Source organism: Lampetra planeri, chromosome 13, assembly GCF_965212315.1.
Source record: "Lampetra planeri chromosome 13, kcLamPlan1.2.h2, whole genome shotgun sequence".
NCBI classification, from domain to species: Eukaryota; Metazoa; Chordata; class Hyperoartia; order Petromyzontiformes; family Petromyzontidae; genus Lampetra; species Lampetra planeri.
The window spans coordinates 2,522,440-2,546,907 of NC_136119.1; the positions used below are offsets into that span (position 1 = coordinate 2,522,440).

The 24,468-nt window shown below is 42.0% G+C and overlaps 1 protein-coding gene across 6 annotated transcripts in view; it reads right to left on the minus strand.

Moving 5' to 3' along the window:
• The window catches only part of LOC144721905 (integrator complex subunit 3-like), a 39,856-nt gene extending 17,407 nt beyond the window's left edge, over positions 1-22,449 (minus strand). For 2 of the 6 annotated variants that reach the window (XM_078599851.1, XM_078599850.1), the window contains exons 1-23: positions 22,055-22,449; positions 19,460-19,543; positions 18,309-18,392; positions 17,697-17,810; positions 15,335-15,419; positions 14,432-14,498; positions 13,630-13,774; positions 13,032-13,161; positions 12,750-12,847; positions 12,242-12,433; positions 11,055-11,142; positions 10,708-10,787; positions 10,345-10,436; positions 8,754-8,902; positions 7,731-7,862; positions 7,028-7,157; positions 6,362-6,419; positions 5,716-5,819; positions 4,376-4,420; positions 4,091-4,210; positions 3,570-3,723; positions 2,666-2,734; positions 1,347-1,422 (exon numbers count right to left, since the gene is read on the minus strand). In XM_078599851.1, the coding sequence (XP_078455977.1) occupies positions 1,347-1,422; positions 2,666-2,734; positions 3,570-3,723; positions 4,091-4,210; positions 4,376-4,420; positions 5,716-5,819; positions 6,362-6,419; positions 7,028-7,157; positions 7,731-7,862; positions 8,754-8,902; positions 10,345-10,436; positions 10,708-10,787; positions 11,055-11,142; positions 12,242-12,433; positions 12,750-12,847; positions 13,032-13,161; positions 13,630-13,774; positions 14,432-14,498; positions 15,335-15,419; positions 17,697-17,810; positions 18,309-18,392; positions 19,460-19,543; positions 22,055-22,129 (2,371 nt within the window). In that variant the 5' untranslated portion in view covers positions 22,130-22,449. Of the gene's footprint in view, positions 1-1,346; positions 1,423-2,665; positions 2,735-3,569; positions 3,724-4,090; positions 4,211-4,375; positions 4,421-5,715; positions 5,820-6,361; positions 6,420-7,027; positions 7,176-7,730; positions 7,863-8,753; positions 8,903-10,344; positions 10,437-10,707; positions 10,788-11,054; positions 11,143-12,241; positions 12,434-12,749; positions 12,848-13,031; positions 13,162-13,629; positions 13,775-14,431; positions 14,499-15,334; positions 15,420-17,696; positions 17,811-17,984; positions 18,032-18,308; positions 18,393-19,459; positions 19,544-21,955 lie in introns of those variants that run through there. The other 4 variants (XM_078599848.1, XM_078599847.1, XM_078599849.1 and 1 more) reach the window with 3 other exon arrangements.
• Positions 22,450-24,468: the final 2,019 nt, after the last annotated feature.

A 24,468-nucleotide genomic window follows, 5' to 3' on the forward strand; every position in this document is an offset into this window, starting at 1 on the left:
ATTTACTCTGATTATGGATGATATTGGTCATGAAAGCCTACGTGTTAAACTCATTAAAATCATATTGTATTCAAATTTTGACCATGTCAATGCAAATACACAAATATCAAGCACTTGAAATAGAATTGCTCTTCCAAAGGCTTCAACGCAATGCGCCGAACCCCCACCGCCCTGGGTGAATTGGTGAATTGTCAAGAATGCGTACTGTGAATCCATTCAAGAATTGTTATTTATTTTCTTTAACTGCGGTAAATATATTAAGACGCCTCTTATCTCGACAGGGATACGGGAACCCAATACATACAACGTACAAGAATTAAAAAAATATATCGATTATTACTCACAAAATTTGATGCACGTGTCATGAGCTTAAAAATCGATATTAATCGATTAATCAACACGTCATAACACTTCAACTAACGACATCGAGTTTTTGTTTCATATCGCAAGAGAGACATTTAATCTGCACGTGATTTAAAATGAACCTGTATTGGGAATAGTAGCTGCGCAGGCTTCCAGTGTCGATATATGGCATCATGAGCTGAACCATCAATTGAATCGCCCATAACCCTTGGTGTTCAGAGACCTGGGGGACACGGGGTACTTCGCCAAACTGGAGCGTATAAATCGTCATCGCACACGTGGACTCATCTCGCGCCGAGTCGGCATGGAGAAGGCTTGGTGTAAAAATAATTGCGCTCATCGCAATCTGCAATCCCTCGGTACCACCGAAAGCTTACGAGCGCGAATGACCAACTGCCTGCACCACCAAATTACCCCTCCGGTGAGCCCAGGCCGCGGCGCTTTGCGCGGAGGCGATGTGCGATCGCTTGATTGCTTGTGGCGGTGCAGTCGCTCGCGCGCTCTGAATGTGCCCTCTGCCGAGAGCGATTTATGAATAGGGAGCAAATACTGGTGCCTACGCAAAACACGGTTAAGTGTCAACAGTGAATGCCTGTGAGATGCTGTGCGCACATTCTGTGCGTTTTTAAATTGACGTTCAGCTTTTCCGCAGCATTTTGCCAATGATATATATTGTGTTTTCAGCATTTGTTGTGTTCACTTTGAAAATCAATGTTGAAATAACTGCAGCAGATGAAATGCTGTGCTCTAGCAATCTTGCACATTAAATGACAGGCTAAGTAACATTAAAGCATTTCTACCGTTGACCGGCCTAAGGAAGATGAATGTTCAAGATGGTGGGTGTCAAACATTCAAGGAAGGATGCTTGTGAAATACTTTAACAGTTAAGTAATTTGAGTTAAGTTCGTAATCCAATCATTAATAAAGTTCAGTCTGGTGTTACGCTACTCGCAGTTGAGGTGTAATATTAACACGGTACTCACTGAGTACGTTGAGTGCAGAATCTTTACGAAACATGACCAGGTTTCCCAGCATCACCTGGCAAACCATCTCCTGCAGCTGGAGACAAGAGAGTAAAAACAGCACCATAGTATTACTACTCTGCTCGCAGTCATCGTAAACGTGTGAACACATGAAACACAGAATAAAATTCCCACAATTAATATTTAAAATGCCCCAGGATTTTAAGCGAGACGAAAACAAATTATACGCATTAGTCATGTGATGATTCGCAGTGATTTGATGAAAACTATAACCATGGTATCGCACATCACGTGGCCAAGCACTGCAACTGGTGTCGCATGCCTATAACCCAGGACTTTGAGGCAGCTGTTTTATGGATCACCTAAACTTGCGATTCCAGCAATGAATAATTTCACGACGCAAGACTCAGTGAGGCTCTTATGGGTAAATTCTGATTATGCTGCAGCATGGCTGCATATGTGGTGACTCAATTATGGCAAAGAAACTGGAAGTGCATTATGAAATAATAATTAAAACAAAGCCCTTGTTAATATGTTCTTTTCCAGTATCAACGGCTCCCTACGGTCAGCCGTCGGGATTTCTAAGAAGTGTAGACTCTAAAAAGAAATGAGAGGATGTCTTTACGAGTGACCATAAACCTACTTCAATGAGTGTATAAAATAAAATCCATTAATGTGCTCTTAAAAGCCATGGATCAATCTGGAACACATTAACAAAGAATCATTTTTTTTATCTGTCAATAAATGTTTTGGCTGCAAGCAAATTTTGCTACCTAAACGCGCAAGTGCGGCAAGATTCAAATTGCATGTATTCTCACAAATTGGGTTTTTTAAACATATACGCCAAGTATTCACAAGTGAGAAAATAGCTTCTTATACGTAAGCAGGGCATGCATGATTAATGATCACAGTATAAGGTGCATTATTTTATAAATGGATAGAAAAATTACTTCACTCGATATTCAACTCTAGCTTCGCTGCACGATATCCTGTACTCTGCGCATTGTTCATTTTTATAAACAGACTGCCCTATGAGTCACACGAGCGATGCGATTGAGAAATTGTTTTTTATATATTAAAAAAAACGCTCAACAGAGTGGCTCAGTCAATCCACCGGTCACCACAGGACATGCATTTGACTTCAAAGCAACCTCTGCCTCCATCCACGTCACAAGCCTGTCACTCGCACGTCTACCAGCACAAATTCACATCCCAATTGTCCGGCACAAGCAAGTGAACGCGCGAGAGCCTTTCACACAAATCTAGTTTGCGAATTCCAAATAATACAAAATAGCACGTGGATTCCCGCTGCTGCCCACCTGTAACGAGTCGATGGCGGCCACGATCATGTTCAGCAGCTCGCTGTTTCCCAGTGCGACGTCGTCAAACTGACAAAAAATTTGAAACGAAACGGCGAGCACGTTAGCAAATGGTAAATGAAACGATTTAATAAATCATAAGCGCATTCACGATTATGTCAACAAAAGCCGGAAAATAATGGAGACTGTCACAACCACGTTAGGATCTGCTGAATATCACACGGCTCAATGCGTTCTCAAAAGTAACAGTGCATTTCAAACAACGCTTTACACTCCACAGACCATGTACCAGCACTATACTATACTTATGCTATGTGTAGCTAATTGTGTATCAATTATTTATGACTTATTTATAGAAATTGGCTGGTGCACAAAGTAAACTTTCAGCCTGGCAATAACTTGCTCCTGCCACTGATGGCAGAACGATCTCCACTAGAGGGAGCTCTAGAGAGTCCCTGTCTACTCTTCCACACTGGTCAGGCATCTTGGAAGAAGTGAGTACGCAAGACTTTACCCCACGACAAGTCATGAGAATGATGTACAAACGAGTGAGTGAAACCGAGATAATAAAAAATGGGTTCTTGAATCGGGTTGAGAGTGCAAATCGTGATAAATCCAACGAGGGGGGAAGAATTTTTTTTTTTCTTCAATAGAAGAGCACAAACCGCACTACTAGAGGGAGGGTAAAGAAAATCCACGGATCCTACTCCCGAACTTTATCCATCTGGGTTTAAAGTAGGAGGAAAAGTGGGCTTCACTGCCCCACCCAGTGGGGACCATGAGCAAGGTGCATGTATTTTTATATGGGGGGAGGGCGGGGGGGGGGTGAGCGAAAATAACTTACAAAACTGAGATCCAGGGAAGCTGGGGGTGCGAATTGTAATTTTGTTAGCGGCGTGCCTACCTTGGTGTAAATAGGTGGCACGAGGTAGCACAGCAGCCGCACGTCGTCTTCCTGGCAGGCTTTCATGTCCAACATGAGGCACGTGAAGATATCGCCCAGCTGCGTCGACTGTGCAAATGACTCGTACACGGCCGTCTTGCCCTCCGCCGCTTTGCTGGAATGCAGGAAATGGTCGTTCTCTCAAACAACAAAAAATAATAAGTCATAGCAATGCACATCCAGATGGAGCTGCTATGGTAAGCGCACTCGACTCAACTCGCTCAAATTACTAAATAGAAATCCCCAACAAGTCAAATATTTACAGAACTGGTTCTGAGATACAGTAAAGTGGGAAACCATCACCGCACCCAATACAACGGAATCTACGTGCACAATCTTCAGCAGGAGTTTTGCATGTATTGATTCACAATGGTCATTCGAATGAACGTTCGACAAAATATGTAAAGATGTACTGAATGTTTGCTGGCTGTTCAGACTAATTTGTGTGTACGGGCTGAGAGTTCATATGCTATCCATTGCACCTGGCTTGCAGGTAGTACAGAAGGTGATAGCCAATCTTGGGCTGTTTCTGGTAAAGCTCAGACATCAGGGTGAGCAGCACGCTGTAGCCGTCATCATCTTCTTGAAATTGACACAGGTTCCTGGTGAAGGCACGCGTAAGACAACCACGGAACGTACGCATAAACAATCGTGTTCAGTCTCCTGCCGACCGCGCCTCTTTAAAAACCGTCACCGCCTTTTAACTAGGACTCTGTCAAGTTGCACTATACGCTTGATGTTCGACCTATAACGCCGACGGGACCCACCTGAATATCACGTATATAGGCTTCCCAACGGACTCTTCCAGCGACCTGGGAGAAAACAAGCGACACGTCACCATTAACACTCTACGCTCAAGACATTACAGACAAAATAAAATCACGTTTGAACCTTACGTTTAGCAAAGGCAATAACAAAAATAAAAATGTTAAACATACAGAAAATAAAGCTGTCACATTCTATGTAAAATGTCATAGCTTTCAAACGGCTGCGTTTGATGCAATTGCCAATGAGACAGAATGAATACATTTGCATTATGTTTTTATAATGTGAAAATGATATCCACAGATACGTTTTAAATGAACTCTGCTTTCTACCTTGGATTGGCATGAGAGTGGCATGGAGGAATTTGAATCAACATTTTGCTTTTAAACAAGACCTTTGATTCCCTGTTAGAGATCAGGCACACAAAGGTTAAGACATAATGATGTACCCACTACCAGTAGGAAATATAAATCAAATATCAAGGCCGTTGTGTTGACGCTAGCACAACAAAGCTTTGAGGAATCTCGGCGCACGAGAAAAAATGATCTCGTCATCGCTGCAGACACGAAACTCTCATCTTGGTCCACGTTGTGAGAATGTGTTCCTTGTGAGCCAAGTCATTTAGAAGGCGGCTAATGTAGCGCATCCCTTTATCGCAAATCTCAACAACAGAACTAATGTCGGTATCCGATAAGGACACAAAGGACCATTTTTTTAGTAATTTCAGAAATAAATAAATTGTGATGTTCAAAATTGTTCCATTGGTTTCACAACAAAAACATTACATTTACTTCGAGCTTCTCAGGATCGGGATGTCATGAAGTGCGTAACAATCCAAACTTTGTTTACAATTTCCATAAAACATGAAATAGATTAAAATAATCTACGTAAGACACAGCTCATGGCTGCAAAGTTTCATGTTTTAAAAATGGATTTGGAATAATTAGAGAAATGTCCGTGTGTTTATGTTTGCATTCATAACCATGCATTTATGCATGTCCATATCCAACTACGCACATACAGCATATGCTCAAAGAACATCACGCATGTGTGAATGCCTTAATACATCAAAGTTTTATGTTTTTCCAAAGAAACGAATTCGCATAAGAGCAACCGAGGTAAGTGGAGACACAGGGGAGTGATGGAAGAAAGTGGGGGCAGGGGAACGGGAGTGGGCGGTGGAGTGGAGAGCGTGGGCGGGTGGAGGCGGGAGGGGGTTGACAGCCTTTGCTGGACAACGAGGGGCGGTGGAGGGGGTAGGAGGAGGTGGTTGTGGTGGTGGTGGTGGAAGCGGGGGAGGTGGGGGGTGGTCGTGGTCGGGGGCAGGGGCTGAGCCACTCACTCCTCTGTGATCTCTTCGGGAAGAACCTCGCCATGAAACTGCTCACGGAATAGCTCGATGAGGCAGCAGGCCAGCGGGCAGGCCATCTCCGCGTCAAAATCATCCTGATGACGCACGCGCGTGCGCGTGAGCGAGTACACACAAAGCATGATTCATGCGCACGTGACCGCATTTAACAGCGTGGACGCACACTGCGCGCAGCATGTTCTCCGCAGAACGCTTGACATATAGTAATCAGGCAAATTTCATTACAGTGCTTATGTTCGTCAAGGCATTTCAGGTCTATCGAAGCTGCCTATTCAAGGGTTTCTCGGGACAAAGGCCATTATGTGGCTCTGGGTTTGTAAGCGTATAAAACTAATGAGAAAATTTTGCTATTAAATTAAGGATTTTGAGAAGCAGCTTTCTAAATTTCAAACTTAACCAAACACATGTAAATTGAACAATTCTTGATTATTTCATGCTTGCTCGATTTGCACTTTCTACATTAGCACAATAAGGACATGAGCACTATAAACAGGTCAACATACAAAGATAATGAATGTACAATTACAACAAGCAAGTGATATAATGATAAAATCACCTGAATGTGATTAAACATCGAACTATAACTGTGACAAACATCACTGCACATAATTTAGCTTACCATCTGCAGTATGACCTCCACTATGGCCTGCATTATTTCACACTGAGTTTCGGTGTCACTGCAAAAAAAGGCACAGTATTGTCAGGATCCATCGGATGCAGAAAATCATTAAGGGCATCATACATAAAAAACAACCAGCAGAATTTTTAACCCCTGCAGATCATGATTCTAATGAGAGTTGCAGTACATTACTTACGTTTCTTTCACTCGGTTTGATTTGGTTCGCAATAGCTGAGATAAAAACTTGTTTAGGGTTGCACTATTACACAAGAATATATGCTTATCATAAAAATGCTTTATAAATCACTGCCACTGTGATTTATAAAGCATTTGGGGTGGGAGGGGTCTTCCGACCCCTCCCACCCCACAAGATGTAATGAAGGGGTCGTGATTTTATTCAAGAACTGATAACTCTTCTTCATATTTTGGTGAATGTAGCACCTCTAGTGGCTGCAAGGGTTACGTGAACCAATTACACACAGCAAATCCAAAAACAATTAAATCAATTCTTACACGCAGAATCCTATGCACGAGTCATGACGCTAACAATTTACTCTAATCAATGAGTCGATGCCTTTTTACGTGCACAATTACCCCAATGTATTGAAAAATGCTGAAACCACCTATTGCCCTTTACACGAACACCAGTGTGGTCAAAATTCTCACCTCTCCTTCTGCAGGGCGAGAACCTTGTCCCTCAGCGACTCGTCCAGCTGCTCCAGGTACAGCGTCACATCCAGGGGTTCCTCCGACACCGCCTCCCGGATCGGCCGGAACCTCAGCTCCACCTTCTTCCCTGCAACACGTGCGTGCTCTGCTCGTATGTTCACGAGACAAACGGCAACGCGACGCTCGGCTCAGTACCCGAGGACCGATTCTTTTCCGCCGCACGCCCCAACGTACAAAGTACGTGGCACAAGCGGGCTAAGGTGTTGTGGGGTTGTTGTGCGGATGTTTGGCCTTCACAAAGAGTAGCCTGTAGTTGAGTAGGGGTATTTTAAATATTTTAAATTAATTTTATTCATCCATTGCGTTATGCTATTTTGGGGGGGGGGGGGGGGGGGGGGGGAGTACTTGGTTAGAGTTTGAGATTTTGCAGGGGTATGTGTCAACCTGGGTTGTCAATTTAGTTGTTTGCGTTATCTGTGAAAAAGAGCTTTATAACTCAGTGGATTCCTCCAGTTTCAATACATATTCTGATTCTGAAAATATCCATGTGCATGAATTCAAATTAACAGTTTGTGATTCTGTAAATCATAGCCAAACAACCTTCCTCCAGCAATTGGCTGACAAGGGGCTGTAACGTGTTCACAAATTATAATTGATAAACATTAGTTTCAACTGCCGGCTGGATCGATAAGGGCAGCACCTTTCGACTTCTCCTCTTCCTCCTCGTCGCTGAAGGTGGCCTCTGTCGCGTCGAAGCAACACTCATCTTTTCCTCGCTCCCCAATGTGGTTGTCGGGCTCCATGGTCGAAGGCAAATCGTCCGCTTTAACCGCTGATGTAACGGGGGTGGGCGGGGGGGTCGGGGAGGGTGGAGGGGGTGGTGGGATGAATGGTAACATCCACATATACAGCAGCACATCTCGGTAAACAAAATACACAACCAAAAATATCCCATTACACCTTCTTCCAAGTTTCCACAGCAGGGAGCGATGATTGCTACGCATATTCCAATGGACTAATTGTGCCGGTGGTGTTTTCAAGTTTGGTGTATTTGGACCATGACAGCGGCACACAAAGGCCTCTACTCTTGTGAATTACGTCACAAGATCTTTAGCATCCACTGTGAAGCAGAGGATATGTATTTTTACGGTTAATACACTCGCAGCATTAATCAGAGTGGCTGCTGGATTCGAACCGTGAACCTCTGCAACAAGCGGCAAACATGCTAGCCCTAGGCCATGTCACGGTCCTTAAGCCATGTGACCAAAGGTGAGCAATCATGCTGGGCAGTGGTGATGGGCAGCAATGGTCAGCGGTGGTTGGTGGTGGGCAGTGATTTGGAGGGTTTAGGGTTAACGCTCCTATTTTAAAAAAATGAAAACAACGGAGTATGGAATCATATTAGTTTACTTCCAATGAATGTATGCTTTTAGTGGTGTTCATTTAAGAACAGCACTTAGGACACTTAAGTGGCTTGTGCTTTACTAATGCAACTGATTTTACTTTGTTTCTATCATCCCTGCCGTACCAGGGATGATAGAAGGGGAAAGAGAGAGCAAAAGGCAGTGGATTGATTAACTAATAGCACTGGACTAATGTAGGCTATTGACGCAGCACAATTAAAAGTTAGAGATGCGTTGTCGCCAACCACTCCATTGGAGAGAGCACTGAAGAAGCAGACTGGACTGTGCTAAGAAAAGAAAAAATATTTTTTTTATTCTACCTTCATCGAGAAAATGCAGCTGTGGCTGAAGGGGCTTCTCGCCCTCCATGGGAGGCGACGGAGAGCTGGTAAACTCGGAGAAGTTTTCCCGGATCATTGAGCGCAGCTCTCTGTCCAGCTTGGGGTTGTCAAAGAGTGGCGACAGGGACCTGGAATCCAAACAGTTGGGTCAAAGTGTGAGGCGACGTTGCTCAGTACAGTCTCCTGACAGTGATCTAGTTTCATTAGTAAGCAGACAAAACCGGAATGACATTCACTCATTCATTCATATAGTGTTACAGCTAGAGTACATTCTATATGAACGGCGGTATGTATCATATAATTAGTATATGTTTGTCGAGGTGTGATATGCATTTTATAATGTATACTGTATAAGTTTTAGATTTAACATGTTTGCATACGCATCATTACGTCTTTGCTGTATATGAGCCAATTCACACCCTGGACACCCATCTCGAGGGAATTTCCAGGTGCAATGTTTTTATATAAGAAAAAAAACAACCAGTTTTGTCAATAAGAATACCTTTTGTAACTAAAACATTTACAATAGGCTCAGGATTAAGGTTACCATCCTACTTTGATGCCCAAACTAATGAGCTCAACACAGTGGCATGTAGCATAGCATCGACAAGGCTGGATTATTGCAACTCACTACTCTACAGTACGTCTGGCAAAAACATTACTAAGCTGCGTGTACAAAATTCTTTGGCACGTGTCGTGACGGGTACTGTAAGATTCGACCATGTCCGTCCAGTGCTCGCCGAGCTGCATTGGTTTCCGGTTGCCGAACGAATATATTATAAGTTCACACTCATTACACACAAAGTGCTTGCCACAAATGAACACTACACCTTGCTGATTTCATCAAGGAGCATAAACCATCAAGCACACTCCGGTTATCCTCGCCGCGGCTTTTAGCTATCCATCGAACTAAGACGGTCACCGCATCATGCGCTTTCAGATGCGATTCTGCGGCCATCAGGAACGCTCTTCCCTCCAATATTAGGAAGCTAGTGAAGCAATGCACTTTTAAATCTAGATTGAAAACTAATTTCTTTAAAACAGATTTTTGTATTTAGTTTGTTGTCTTTCCCCCACACCTCCGATTAGCAGTTGTCTACGTACAGTGCGAAATAAGTTCAACAATACATACATATGTAATCCTCTCTAGAAATGCAGGTCACACATTTTTATAAAGAATAATATATAATAATAAATATATAATAATTTATATCTATGAACAATTAAGTGAATGGTAGCAATTCCAGTGGTTGCAGAGAAGTAACCTCTATTATATGCAACAGACACAAATCGAAAAACATCGATTTTTAAACAAAACTACACTTGACACATGAGCTTAAGTATCGAAATTCATTGATGAGTCGATGCGTCGCTACCTCCCTATTTATACCCTGAGCAAATGGTTCATCCGTTTTGTTCGAATATGTATATATTTTTTATTTAGATCCATTTGTCTGCTCGTCCCTTACTCTGGGCAGAAATAGCACAAGCGACCGCACGGCAGGAGGCCAGCTGTGAACAATAATTCATCTTTAGGACGATAAGCGTGTGGGTGGTTGGTGGCACTCACTGAAGGACCCTCTTTTCCAGAATGCTGCGGAGAGAGCTGTAGACCCCCTGTCGAACAAGGCTCTCCAGCGGGGGATAGAAGTTTGGCATTATCTGCAAGTCGAGACAGCCACACATTAATCCTGGCATACTGGTTGGCTCCTAAAAATCTCCACGCGAGATTGCGTTTAAAATTTTTTAGGCGGCCAACTAAGATAACAATTAGCTTGGCAGCGATAATAAAGCCGCACAGCCGAGACACAATTAGTATCTTGAGGATAAAAAATTACTAAATCAAGGATAACGCATGTGTTGAGCAATACACTTTCAAATTACTCATGTAATAGCGGGCAATGTGTTGTTATGAAAACATAGAAGCCCTCACCCTGCACATGAAGTCAAGCAGCGTGGCTGTGATTGCTGGATGAGGCCTCATAGAATGGTGCATGACCAAAATGGCAGGCTCTGTTGAAAAATAAAACAATTTGTTAATAATTGTGAAGCGTTAACATCCCGGTAATTATATTTCATAACCAAGAGATGGAAACAATGCATTTAATTAGACCTTATTTAGTGTCAACGTTTCCATGGTGCAATCAGGCAAACTTCAAGCCAGCGGGGGGGGGGGGGGGGGGGGTAGCATGAGTTTATATGACCGTAAATACCTACTTTCTCGCAATTACATTTTTTTTTTCAAAAATTGCTTTTGGGAACAAGGAGAGTTGTCCTTACCGATGTTCATTATGCTGTCTTTGTCAGGCTGGAAAAACAGCCAATCATAAAACAGCGACAACTTGGCGTTGGTGGCTGCCACGTTGGACTGAAAACAGAAGGATGTGAGAGGCTGTCAGAACTTCTGCATTTGGGAAAAACCCATCAAGCAACCTAAGCACAACATAGACAACTTCAGCACATTTTTAAGTAATCACAACTATTAGATACCCAACAGCAATTAGGCTTGTAACAATTAAGCTTCCAACAAGGCTGTGACAACTCATACCCTGCACGGTTCAATAAATAGTCCTGATTTAGTGTCATCATTAGGGGGTCAATATTTGATTGATAAGATATTGTTTTGCCATCGTGGTACATGTAAAACCTATAATAGCTGCAGGATTTCAGGAAGCTGTGGGGTTTCCATGAAATCATGTAAAATATGCAAACATCGAAAATCATATCTTCTTACAAAGTCATCACGAATAGTCATGATTAGAATTGGTTTACTTTGAGTTAGAACATGTAGGTATGTAATTTTTATAACTATAACCCTCCACTAGCCGACAACGGGAATCAAATAAAGTTGTCACATTGGCAAATATACGAGTTGATTTGGTTTTTCAGCAAATCAGAATGCTAAGAAGCAAGCAAAATTTGGGTAATTTTATACATGACGTGTCTCTGTAGATTACATCCGATCATATGCTAAGAGTTCAACTATTGTGTAATATGCTTGCATTCTAACCCAAAACACATCAATTATGAATCACAAAGTCATAGCATGCTGAGTATAATAATACATTTTAATCAATCAATTGCTACTGGCATTTGACAAACAGTAACCAAAACACGAAATAGACAAAGCAAACGATGAAGCCAGTACAGATGTGGCAATAGTACATTCTAGACACACAATACAGACAAGATGGTACAAATGAGTGAATCCTACCAAAACAAACAAAAAATATTAAATCTTTACCCAGGTCATGACACAAATCACATATCATCGATTCGCAGGGTGGAGGGCAAATCGCTACATGTTCAATTGCTCCCCCCTAAACAAAATATTGTTACGAGAAAAATATAACATTGACACTGCAATTGTCAGTCATTGATATTCAGTAGTCCAATCACACAATGCACTCAGGTGTGTATGGGAACTCGCGTTTGTTTGCTTTTAGACAACGCAAGAGGAATCTCACTGTGCAGGTGGTGAGGAGCCAGCCGATGAGGGCCCACCGGGGCAGGATGTCAGAACACAGCACCTCGTTGGAGGGGTGCACCACCCCACAGATGTAGCGAATGAGGTCGCAGCGTAGGGACTGACTGTCGGGTGTTGACAGGTACTGTCGCTGGAACCAGTCTTGGTAGCGTTTCTGCTGCCCGAACCGCACCTGTGAGCAAACCGGGTGGGGTGTCGCAGAACCACAGTTTAGAAACGGCGATGGCGAAAATCGAATTACAGGAAGAGAAAACCAAAAACCAGTCCAGAGCTAACCTGCTTAAAACAAATGGCCTTAAATTGTTTGCTTAGAAGGCCAATAGGCTGACTGATGGGCTCAAAAATAATATTTCATTTTTAGGCGGAGCGAATATTGTCTTTTGTTTACATTCCTGTATTTTGGTTTGGAAAAAAAAGAAAATTTCAAAACTACTATCAAGGCTGTCTTTGTTTAAATAGGGCCAGCATGTCGGCTGCTAATTCCATACCTTTGACATCATGAAGAGCAGTTTGGTCTCCATATCGGGGGTGAGCCGGCATGCGAGGAACTTCCTTGACGTTCGCATTTGCAGGAGCTGCAATATGCCTGCAAGAGACGCGATTAATGAGCTGCGACAGAACGTGCTGGGTCAAGCGACACGTGAAGATGGCCGTCCAACCATCGCCACCACCCGAGGAGCAACTGACGAAGGGCCGCTCATAACTTGCGAACGCTGGAGCGTGAAGCGTAACTGGCTGGTATGAGCGGGTGGGCGGGCAGGCGTCTTTACCTGTGAACTGCGGGCTCAGCGACTGTGGGTTGTGCAGCATGTCCCTCCAGAGCTTCTCTATCTCGGGGATTCTGGCGACGTTCTGTAGTAGCCGTACCAGGTCCCGCCCAATCATTGTGCAGTCTGCAAACTGCGCTCGCAGCAAGGAGAAAACGCATCGACAGTAATGGAAGCGGAAATTAAAAGGTGGACGTAAATGGAGAGAGCGTGATGCTATGTTGACTTTACTCGTCATAGAAAGTAACTTATTAAATTAATAATTTGCAATTGTGAATGGAAATACGTTACAATTGCAAACAATTGGTTGTAATTGAATAGGGACACAAAAAAACATGAGAAGCAGTAATTGTTGTAAAATTTGATTGAAGCCAGGTAAGAATACATTGTGAGAACATATTTCTTCTGCAATGGAGTCCTTGGATAACTGAAGGGTATAGTGCTTCGGTTAAAATAACCGATTAGCACGGTTGGCTACGTACGGTGCAAAAGAAGTTCAACATACATTCATAACCGTGGAGCTCGAAATTTTACTGAAATGGCCACATAAAAAATATTTAAGGGGAATGTATACGGAGATTTTATTTTGAAATTCACCTACCCGCTCGCGGAGCAGAGTAATGCAGAAGTCAACTTCTTTCTGACGGAGGGTGGTGAGGGCTGGGCTGCCGTTGTGGTCCACGATGATCCTCAGGAACGTATAGACCGTCATGGACACAAGCAGGCTGTTCTTGAGCACCCACTCCCTATAAGCCAAACACCACAATGCTGTCTGAGAATGGGGGTCTGCCCAGCACCACGCTCAACACTTAGGCTCCGTAGCTGTCACTGTTGATTACAATCAATTATTCTTGATTACCCAGGGGGGACAGACAGGGTGTGGAATTCGTCTTGCTCACACTTACCTTAGCTGCTGCTCGCTTGTCGAGTCGGTACCCAGGTGTGGGCAAAAATGTTGACAAACGAATGACTTTACAACACAGTAAAAACAGACAGGGTTTCGAGCCCAATTTTCCTGTTCTCCTTGATTCGTGATTTTTTTTATCTAGGCCATCGCTCCCTCCCACTCGCCATTACATCGGCTAATTGAGAGTTGACTGTGTATGCCAATATTTTTACAAGCCCTGTCAAAAATATACACAAAAAACTATTTTGACTTACAAAGCATCCCCATAGAACTGCATATGGCAAGGGACAAGTATGCAATTTTAAAAATACATTAACAATCAAAATATTGATCGCGTAAAGAAAAAACGCAGAGGAGAAGCAGTTTGACAAGGTTATAAAGAATATTAACCAATGCAGGACAACAAACTCTTTAATGAGAGACATGACTTCCAAAATAGTAGTTACGTTATTTTAATTTCATGGGCTCAACGCGCGCTGCGAACCACAAAACGTACCTGTAGTCAGTTAGCAAGTCCAACACGGTCTCTGCCAACCAAATATTCTTGGGACTTGTATCCCCACCTATAAAGCAAAACTGCAACTTAATGCAATACAATAGCTGCGGTGTGCAGATTAAATGTCATCCGAGTCTGATATTCACTTCATAGAAATTACATTGAGGCCACTTCTGGAAGGTTATTCGATTTCAAAGCATGTCAGGCTTTAATGGATATTCTGTTCCACTCTAAAACCACTTAATGTTGTACAATGACCAAAACTGCACAATGGCTTGGGAAGACAATGGATCAGATGTGTATAAAACAAAGATAACAATGTATGTGTTTCGATTTAAAGCTTTCGTGACTGCAGGGATTCATCTTCTTGGTTCTTTCGGTAAAGTCATGTAGAAGGGAAATAATAAAATAATAAAAATAAAACATAATAAAATAACAAATTTAAAATAAAATTGTATTTTATTATGTTTTAAAATATAATAAAATATAATAAAAAATTAAAATAAAGGTAAAGTCACGTAGAAGGGAAATAATAAAATAATAAAAATAAAACATAATAAAATTAAAAATGTAAAATATTTTTTTTATCTTTTAAAATATAATAAAATAAAATAAATAAAATATATTTTTTCTTTTATTATGTTTTTATTATTTTACTATTTCCCTTCTACGTGACTTTACCGAAAGAACCAAGAAGAAAAATGTATGTGTTGACACGAGTAACACTGTGTACTTTAATTCTAGATTTGAAGCTTTCGTGACTGCAAGGAGTCTTGTCTAAATTATCGAGTTCAGATCGGCGGCATCTCTTGAGGAAGGCCAGCGTCTCGAGAAGCTGTGACTTCTTTACTGCGATAGGGGCGATTAAGTGAGTTTCAGGATGGTCCTCCTGATGGTGCGCACCTGCAATCTGCTTTAACAGCGTCATGGTGACCCCGTCGGCGCCTATCACTCCATTCTTCACAACCTCTCGGACCAACCAAACCAGCTGGAAGTGACGGAAGAGGAAATAAAGACATTCAGACAATGTTGTGAGAATATTTGATTTTCAAGCCCAACTGTAACAACTCCTTTCTGCATGCAAGATCATACCACAACTCCCCATTCATTTGGTTTTGAAAACAAAAAATATTTATCTTTAATTAAAGCAGCAACCGCTGCTTAAGTGTAATTTCAGTAAAATTAAAAATAAAAGCCCCCGCAAAGCATATTAAGTAAATATTAAGGGGGAAAAGGTACATACGCGTAATTAATCATGTTGCATTTGAAAGAACAACAGCATACTTTGGAAGCATTACTACTTTTTTACATTTCATGTCAGATGTAATTTTCGTGGCATACAATGATAACAAAATGCAGAACAGTCATTTTGCAAAGCTGATCAGTTTGCTGATCAGTTTAGAACAAAAACCAACAAAAATTGTAGTAATGACTACGAAAAAAATTTTGTTAGAATAATTACGACCGAGATTTGTATGTCAGAATATTTCACTCTTACCTGGAATAAAAAATGTTTAAACTTAAAGTATCTTTTTTAGTAATTTCAAAGCCAACGTCAGCCATTCCCACCGTAAACACACACCACCTTGCAAGTTAATTTGCATAACATCTCAACATGGCTTCTAGCAGGAATGGAGCACTGCTCAATTAACATTGTATTTCCTTAAAGTGGCAAACTTTTAACATCGCTAAAAAACACAGCCACGAGATTTTCAAGCAAACAGTGGCAAATACAGAATCCTTTGTACGCTTGACGTTGATGACAAATGTTATTCTGAGACTCCTGGTTAGAATGCAACGCTCCATTTTTTTTGCCCAAATTACAAACATCTGTGACAAGCGTGCTTTTCACATTCCCCTATATTTAGCCATAGCTGTGCTGGGCCAAAAGGCAGCACCACTCCTGGCTTTGAACCACTCAATCACACACTTCAACAATGTTTCACTTGTGAAGGTCCAACCTTCCCCACTCTTCTGCCATAACGCATTAACCCTACAGTCAAAACAGTGCTACTTTTGGGGTTTGTCAGTTAATTGTTAGCACGTGTGTTGGTGTACGATGGACGCCAACAGCCTGCGCAGCTACTATTTCCAAAGCAGGCACATTTAAATAGCACTTAGGCTAAATGTCCACCTTACGACCCAAAACAATAGCTTGGTAGAATTAACTGAAGTGTAACAATGCATCGATACATTGATTCAGATTGATTCTTAAGCTCACAATACATGCATTAAATTGTGTGCGTTTAGAAGCGATGCTTTTATATCTTTAGCTTGTACGCAATGGGTTCATGTGACGCCTGCAGCCACGAGCGGGCCACTTCACCACAATGTAAAACACATCGATTCCTGGAACAAATCATGATCCTGAATTGCAATAATTAATTTTATTACTAACTATTAAACTATTAACTACTATTTTTATTTTACCAGGTAAGGCCCACTGAGCTATGTATCTCTTTTTCAGAAGCCACTTGGCCACAAACGATAGCTCGAGGAAGTGGCTTATCACGTGCAAATGTACAGCAGCCAAATACTCTAAATGCATGTTTCTAATGTGGAGGGAAAAACCGGAGGACCTGGAGAAAAATCCAAGCGACCACGGGGAGAACATGCAAACTCCAAATATATAGGAGTCAGGGTCCGGATCGAACCCACGGCCTTTTGTATACCAGCATTTAGGTAAGACAGCACCCAGGATAGAGCTCCTTCAAAGTAAGAATGTGCAATGGCCAATAATGTTTTTCCCATAATGCTGTTCTACATTTTGAAATCTGATTACTTTTAATATACATCAGATTATGAATATGTGTTTGACTTTGTAGGATTATGTTTAAACTTAGTTAATATTCAACTGCTCGTCATTTCTAAACTGTTCATATCAACTTCAGTGGATATTTCCCAGGCTTCTCAGGCCTGCCAAATAAAAGGTCCACCTTATGCTATGAAGAAGGGCCATTGCCTGCAATCTCACCAATATTTTCTTTATTTTTAGGCAGTGCTAGTTGATGGAATTGTTGAGTTTTTTTTAATAACTATATAGGTGGTCTCTCTGCTCTGTTGAAGGCCTGCTGCCCAATGTCAGCCTCTTAGATAGTTTAAATTTAGGAGGCAGTGTTAATGACAATTACAGGTGGACTCTGAATTACAAAAGTCCGATTTACAAAGATCCAAATTTGTGATGTTTATATAATGCCACCATGGATCAATTTATGACATGTAAACTTGATTTACAATGCATCTTCCGACCACCTTTTCCTCTCACCTGGTTCCTGGCCACGTCGTGCATCTTCAAGAACTTCTCCATGAGCAGCTGGTTTACCTTCGCAAGGACGAGCCCCAGTCCATCCCGACTCACCAGGGTCAGGTCCCGATAGCACTGCCCAAAGCAGACGGTTCAATCTCAAATCTCGATTTGCATAGCAGCACGTCACTGTTAAGACATAGACTCTCATTCTGATACAACCCAAGTTAGAATAAAAATAACAACAAAGATCTCTCCATACTTCTCAGGAACCAACCAACCAGCCAGCCAACCAACCAACCAACTTACCAGCAACCACAGGGTAGTGCGGGATGACGTGGTTGGTTGGTTGGGTTCTGGGGGGTAGGGAAAGGGCAGCACTTACTTCTCACGTTGCAGTGAACGTAGCCAAACTGTGCATTGTTAACTTTGGGTTGTGGAATCGCTTAGAGAGAAGAAAAAACGCCCAGTTCATGTCAGTTTTTAATCGGAGACGTATGCATTGTTTGCAACACCATCCCATAAAATGCACTTTTGTGTAATTTGACCTCAATGAAATGACCAGTAGTAGCTAAAGTTAAGCTACAACGCAGCATAATTATCGCTTTCCGGTCGAAGTGAAAGAGTAATTACCCTGGCAGCTTGGGTTGGGTCAGTCAAGATGATGGCCGTCAGCCCGAGACACGTCTCCTCATGCTGTGGTGCTCCTTTACATACCTACACACGGACACAGTGCAATACAATTGCTTATGATGGTTCGGTGAAATGTTCCCATGCAAACTGCACAAAGTGAAAATCCACAAACTGGTCTACAACACAGACCCTGCGAAACATAACTTAACAGTGGATTATTGACCCCGATTGTTTTTACATCATTGCTGTGTGAATAGTTGTGCTTCTAGCGGCTGCATGGGTCACGTCTACCGATTACATACAATGTAAAATTCGAAAAGCATTGAAACAATATTCTTTGACGAATCGATGCATAATTCAACCGCTAGTTATGAATACGATATACAATTTTGATTTATAAAGTTACAAAATCGGACTGCATCTCAAGACAATGTCTAAAAGGGCTCAGCATGATTAATTATTCATGGGATTCTTATTAATTTTGCACAGCAAATATGGTGAACCAAAAGGTCAAATCAATGATACTAGCATTGTGGCACATGTAGACATGTCTGCCAAGGTAGGATGGAATATTTTACTTATAAAGTATTTTATTTATCCAGGAATGCCTCACGGAGCTGAATGACTCTTCCTGAGATATTTTAACCCCTTTTTAGTACTCTTTGTTTCTTTCGGTAAAGTCATGTAGGTATAAAATAAATAAATAAAATAGTATTATTGTAAATGTGGGAAGCAACTGGTGTATCCAGCGAAAAACCAGGAATATGATTGAACACTCAAAAGTTCACGCAAACCACAAATACACATATTCTTGACTTTACCGAAAGAACCAAGAATATGAATCCATGCAGTCACGAAAGCTTTAAATCACAAATGCACATGTTGTACTCTGTTCCCCTAGCCAATATGTAGCCTAGCAGATGCTGAAATTTTACAAATTTGCATGATCCACTAACCTCATCTCCAAGGTGCTGTGTTATAATAGACATATGCCACCATGGCCCTGAATATACTGGTACATCTCAAGAGTAGAATTTTCAGGGACCTGAGGGGAGGAAACTGTGGATGTGGAATAGAGACCTCTGAACATACAATTCACTCTTTTGTGCGAGCTAAATTCGCTGTTGCTCTTTGTGAAGAAGATCACTTACGTGGGCAGTGAGGGCATCGTTGGCCTCCCTTTCTGATACGCTGACGATCATGGAGGTGACGGTGGCCATGCATCGGTCCAGCTTCTGTGGACACACAATCGTTAATGCTCAATTGTTTCTTAGCATAGTCCATGACAAAGCTGATAGTGGCTCATATTTAGTTCCCCATCTCATTGTTTTCTCAAGTGTAAACACTAGCAGTGGAGAAGTTTATACTTTAGCCTAGACAGGTACACACCATAAAAACGATTTCTAGCCAGGACATTACACCTCCTGAAAAATAAGTTCCCTTTAAATAGGTTCTTGGACAATGTGTCAACTGGTCACCCTTTAAAAAGTCCCCAGCACAAAGTAAATGATGCACATGTATTTTTTCTGAAAATTCAACAGCCAATTATTATCAGCCAGCCTTGTAGATTATTCAGTTACATGGTCTGTAATGTATAACTACCGACCACCTTGTGGCAGTGACCACCACTGGTATAAATGCCCTTATTTCTCCAATTATACGCTTAACTGGGGTTGGGTTAATGTCAATTCTAGGCCTTACAATAACCCAAGTTTTTTTTTACAATATTTCTGTAATTAATGCGGATTGATGTACAATTAGCCTCAGATCATTCACAAACAATACGCTGAAATTAATCATTCAGCTTCACCCACTGGGTCTGGCAAGGGACACTCCCCAAATGCCTTTGTCACAAAACAGTCCAATATCAATCAGTGGTCTGCTAAAAAAAACATTCAACAATTACAATAACACAAGGAATACCTTCCGGTAACAATGCACCACCCGCTGACTTCTTAGCTGCTTTCTATAAGTTATACAGAGCTTCATTATAAATGCTCTAGGATAGAAATTGGCAGGGCAAACCCCACCCCTTAAAACTGCCCGATGGTTTTGATAGTTATGCAACTATAAAAACCCAATTTTTCATATCAACTGCAAGTTTTTCCAGACTCAAATAAATGAGAATGGGCGTGGGCAGGTGGTTATTGAACTTTAGAACCTCGAAACTGTGGTGGAAATTACGCATTCCCATTGCAGGGCCAATCTTACCATGGGATAACCACTGCTGACGTCCCACAAAGTTGAGACTCAATTTACTTACCCTGGAGGAATAACAAAGTTAACCCCCCAACCGAACTTTGAATATACAAATAAACAATAACAGCAGCAACTGGACATCTGCGAAAAAGAGCTTCATAGCTCATTGAATTCCTCCAGTCTAAATAAAGATTCTGATTATGAAATCTCCACATACATTCAAATGAGCAAACAAAAGTCCCTCAACGTAAATAACAGGTTAGTCAATCTGCTCATGGGCCTTCTAAACGAATACTCTCTATTGACATGTTTAGGTAGGCAAACCCTCTACGGTTTCGACTTTCTGAGTCTCGTCAATTGCCAGGCCTCTTTAACCAATGCTATTTGGTGGCTTCTGTGGCCCAAAGCTTGACGGGGGCCAGTCTCCCCACGGTATCTCCAATTATGATTTATCACAAATTAGAACTCAATCTATCCACCCCAGAGGGATACTAGTCTGCATTAACTTCTTAGGGTTTTTCGGTAAAGTCACGTAGGTAAAACATCAAAATGAATGAAAATAAAATAAAATAAAAAATCACGACGTTTCGGAGGCAACACAAGTCTCCGTCATCAGGTGGGACCGTCACAGCCAGATTAGCTTGATGCAGCTCAGGTGGGACCGTCACAGCCAGATTAGCTTGATGCAGCTAATCTGGCTGTGACGGTCCCACCTGATGACGGAGACTTGTGTTGCCTCCGAAACGTCGTGATTTTTTATTTTATTTTCATTCATTTTGATGTTTTACCTACGTGACTTTACCGAAAAAACCTAAGAAGATGATTCCTTGCAGTCACGAAAGCTTCAAATCTAGAATAGTCTGCATTAACCCTAGACCAGGGGTCGGCAACCTACGGCTCCGGAGCCGCATGCGGCTCTTTACGGGCTGCTTCTTGACGATATGTACGTATGTACAGTATGTACATAGATGCATTGCGGCTCTTGAAATACTGAATTTTGTACCGAATTGGAAAGAAATGGCTCTTCTTGTTATTTTGGTTGCCGACCCCTGCCCTAGACCATGCTTTCAACTGACACCCTTACGCCTTCTGAAGCAGTAAGTTAACTACTTCGCGCACGTACGTAATTAACTTTATTTACAACGAGGTAAGAATCGACTGAGACAAAATTATTATGTTACAAGGGCGACCTGGGTTGTAAACAATGAAAAACACGGCACAAAACATCACAGCGGCTCAAAACAAAACGCGACCAAGACAAACTTCGCGTTACATCCCATACAGTACTGTACCCACCAAACACAAAACTCCGGGCATTCCGACTGTACTATACACTACAAGTATACTCAACGAGACTCAAGCCTAGAGTCCCTAGAATACCTTAGAATCTTTAGGCGAAGCAAAAACACACACAGAAAACAGACAATAAACAGGGCGACGAGAGAGACCGAGAGCGGGGTCCCAGAACCCCGGGCGAGGCAGCCGAGCTCGGCCGGGCGAGGCGCGCCTTCCTCGGTAGCGAAACTATCCGAGGCCGGGGGGCCTACCTCCTCTAATTCATCCTTAGCGTCCAGTGCGTTGGAGGCTATCATTTTCCCCTTGTGCTTAGCGGGGGCTTCCATGGTATGTGCTGCGTGTGTGCGTGCGAAGAGAGACGCTGCTGGTTGCTCGCTGCAGGGAGAGGAGGGGACACGGGGCGAGGTGAGCTCGTCACCTCCTAAACGTGGCCATGTTTGAGCGGGATCTGTTCGCTCTGTCTAAAGCAGGCGCGCCAATCGATCCCCGATCATCCAATGTCATTATTATTGTGACTAATAAAAAGTAAACGTTATGTATATTTTTCAACAACTAATTTTAAACGACAGTGATACAATATTAAGTCGGTATGTTGTTTTGTGTGGGTGTTAATTGAAATGTAGGTTGCCGAGTGATGTGACGGATTAAAAAATCGCGTTTTGTTTGACGCGGAATGCCGCGCCGGACACCGTAGGCAATGGCAATGAATGAAACAGAATCACTTAAATCGAGTTTCATTTTCGTTTCGTGCCGGAGAACATAATACAGTACAACAATAGAGCGATAATAATGACCACACAATGATAACATGCACAATAAGAATATTTTAGTGATTGATAATTTACGCTGTGCAGCAAAATCCACTGTTGTACAGTACTTGTATGCTCCCACGTCGATCCGTACACCCCCCCCCCCCCACTGCCTTCAATTCACACAGACCAGCGTGGTGAAGTATGGTCAAATAATCCTCAAGACACCCACGGCGTGGAGAAGCCCCCATCAGCAGTGCATTGGCAATAGATTGGTGTGGCTCTACGGTACATTTACACAATGTGGTCCGCGCCATATGAATGTGGAATTTCCACCAAATTATTTTCGTTTATGGGCCGCGCCCCCCACGCTCACGTGAGCAGGGAAACACTGACTTTTGCCTTTAATAATTTCTCACTTTCAAGTTTGCCACGTCTAAAATTGATGATGCCTGTCAGTTTGAATCACCAAGTCATATGTTGCCGTGGTGTAATGGTGCGGGCACTGGGCTTGCTGTACAGAGGTCGCCGGTTCGATTCCCCGGCGCGGTAGTTGAAACAATGTGCAAGCTTCTTATATTTTAACTCCCCCAGCAGTATAAATGGGTGCACCGCAGGCTTGATCGGTAGTTTGTGTGTGGTGGGGTAAAGTGTGGGTACCCCTCCCACCTTTCGAAGGCCCCTTCTGCAGGCATTGACATGAACAAGAGGTCAGAGGGTTGCACCGTTACCTTCTGTGGAACTCTTCAAGTGCATTTGCGTTTGTGAATAAAAACATCGATGTTGGGTGCTTGTTTTGTGGATAAGTAAATTCGCGGTTCAGAGGAGTTATCCTGTTATCCACAGAATTATTGCGGATACATAGAGTTTGTGTGACTTTGTTTTTTTTAATCTGTGAAAAAGCAATGAGATCAATTTAGTGACCACGTCTTTTATCCGTAAAAAAACGTGGTGAACATGGATGAATCACCCCTGTCGAAAAAAATTCTGAAGATCCATTTGGAGTCACGTACGATTAGTTTCGTTTCATATTTTAGGAGATTTCGGATCTCCCAGTCTTAAAATGCGCTCGAGTTTTGATGTGTTACTTAATTTGATTGAACTCGAATTTTTCCTGAAAGTAGTTTGTTAAAATGAAGTACAACTTAATTAAGTACAACTTAAGTTTAGATGGTGTTCTTGCAGCAATCATATTCCTGTAAATGACTGCCATATCGGAAATCCCCGCTGTGCCAATACAATAATGGAATGGAAATAACTCGTGAAATGCCAGTGCTAATGAATTAGCATTACCATTATTTACAGGATATGTCACAGTCAACAATGCAACACAAAAAATCCTTATTAACACTGCCACATAAGAGAAAATTTATTTGCAGATTACCGTTTTGTGCAATGGTCCTTTCTGCTCAAAATATTAGTCTATTGCATCTCTATCATATGCGTTTAGAATATTTGGCTGGTGTAATTTTCCACATGATGAGCCACTTCGTTGAGTTATCGTTTGTGGTCAGGTCACTTCTGAAAAAAAGCTCTATGCTGTTGCCATCTTCCTCTTTCTCATGAATGCTCTTTTGCAATCTGATCCAAGTCCATTTTCATCTCGTGTCCAAACCAGGTCCATCTTGCTGATTTTTTTTTTCACCCAGCACTGAGGTACAAGCAGAGCTTAATTTCTCACTCGTTAGTTTGTTCAAAGCTGCTAGCCTGGTTTGAGGTATAAATAAAATAATCGGTATAATTCACTAGCACTCGAGTGCAAGGTATATTAATGCACATAATACTAAATTGTACCCTATACTCCTACAACCCGCCACAGTATCGTGAGGACAACATAATTTGAGATGAATTTGGCGTGCAAAAATTATTTCCGGAACAATGCTCCGGGCTGTTCAGGATGACATTAAGCACCGCGT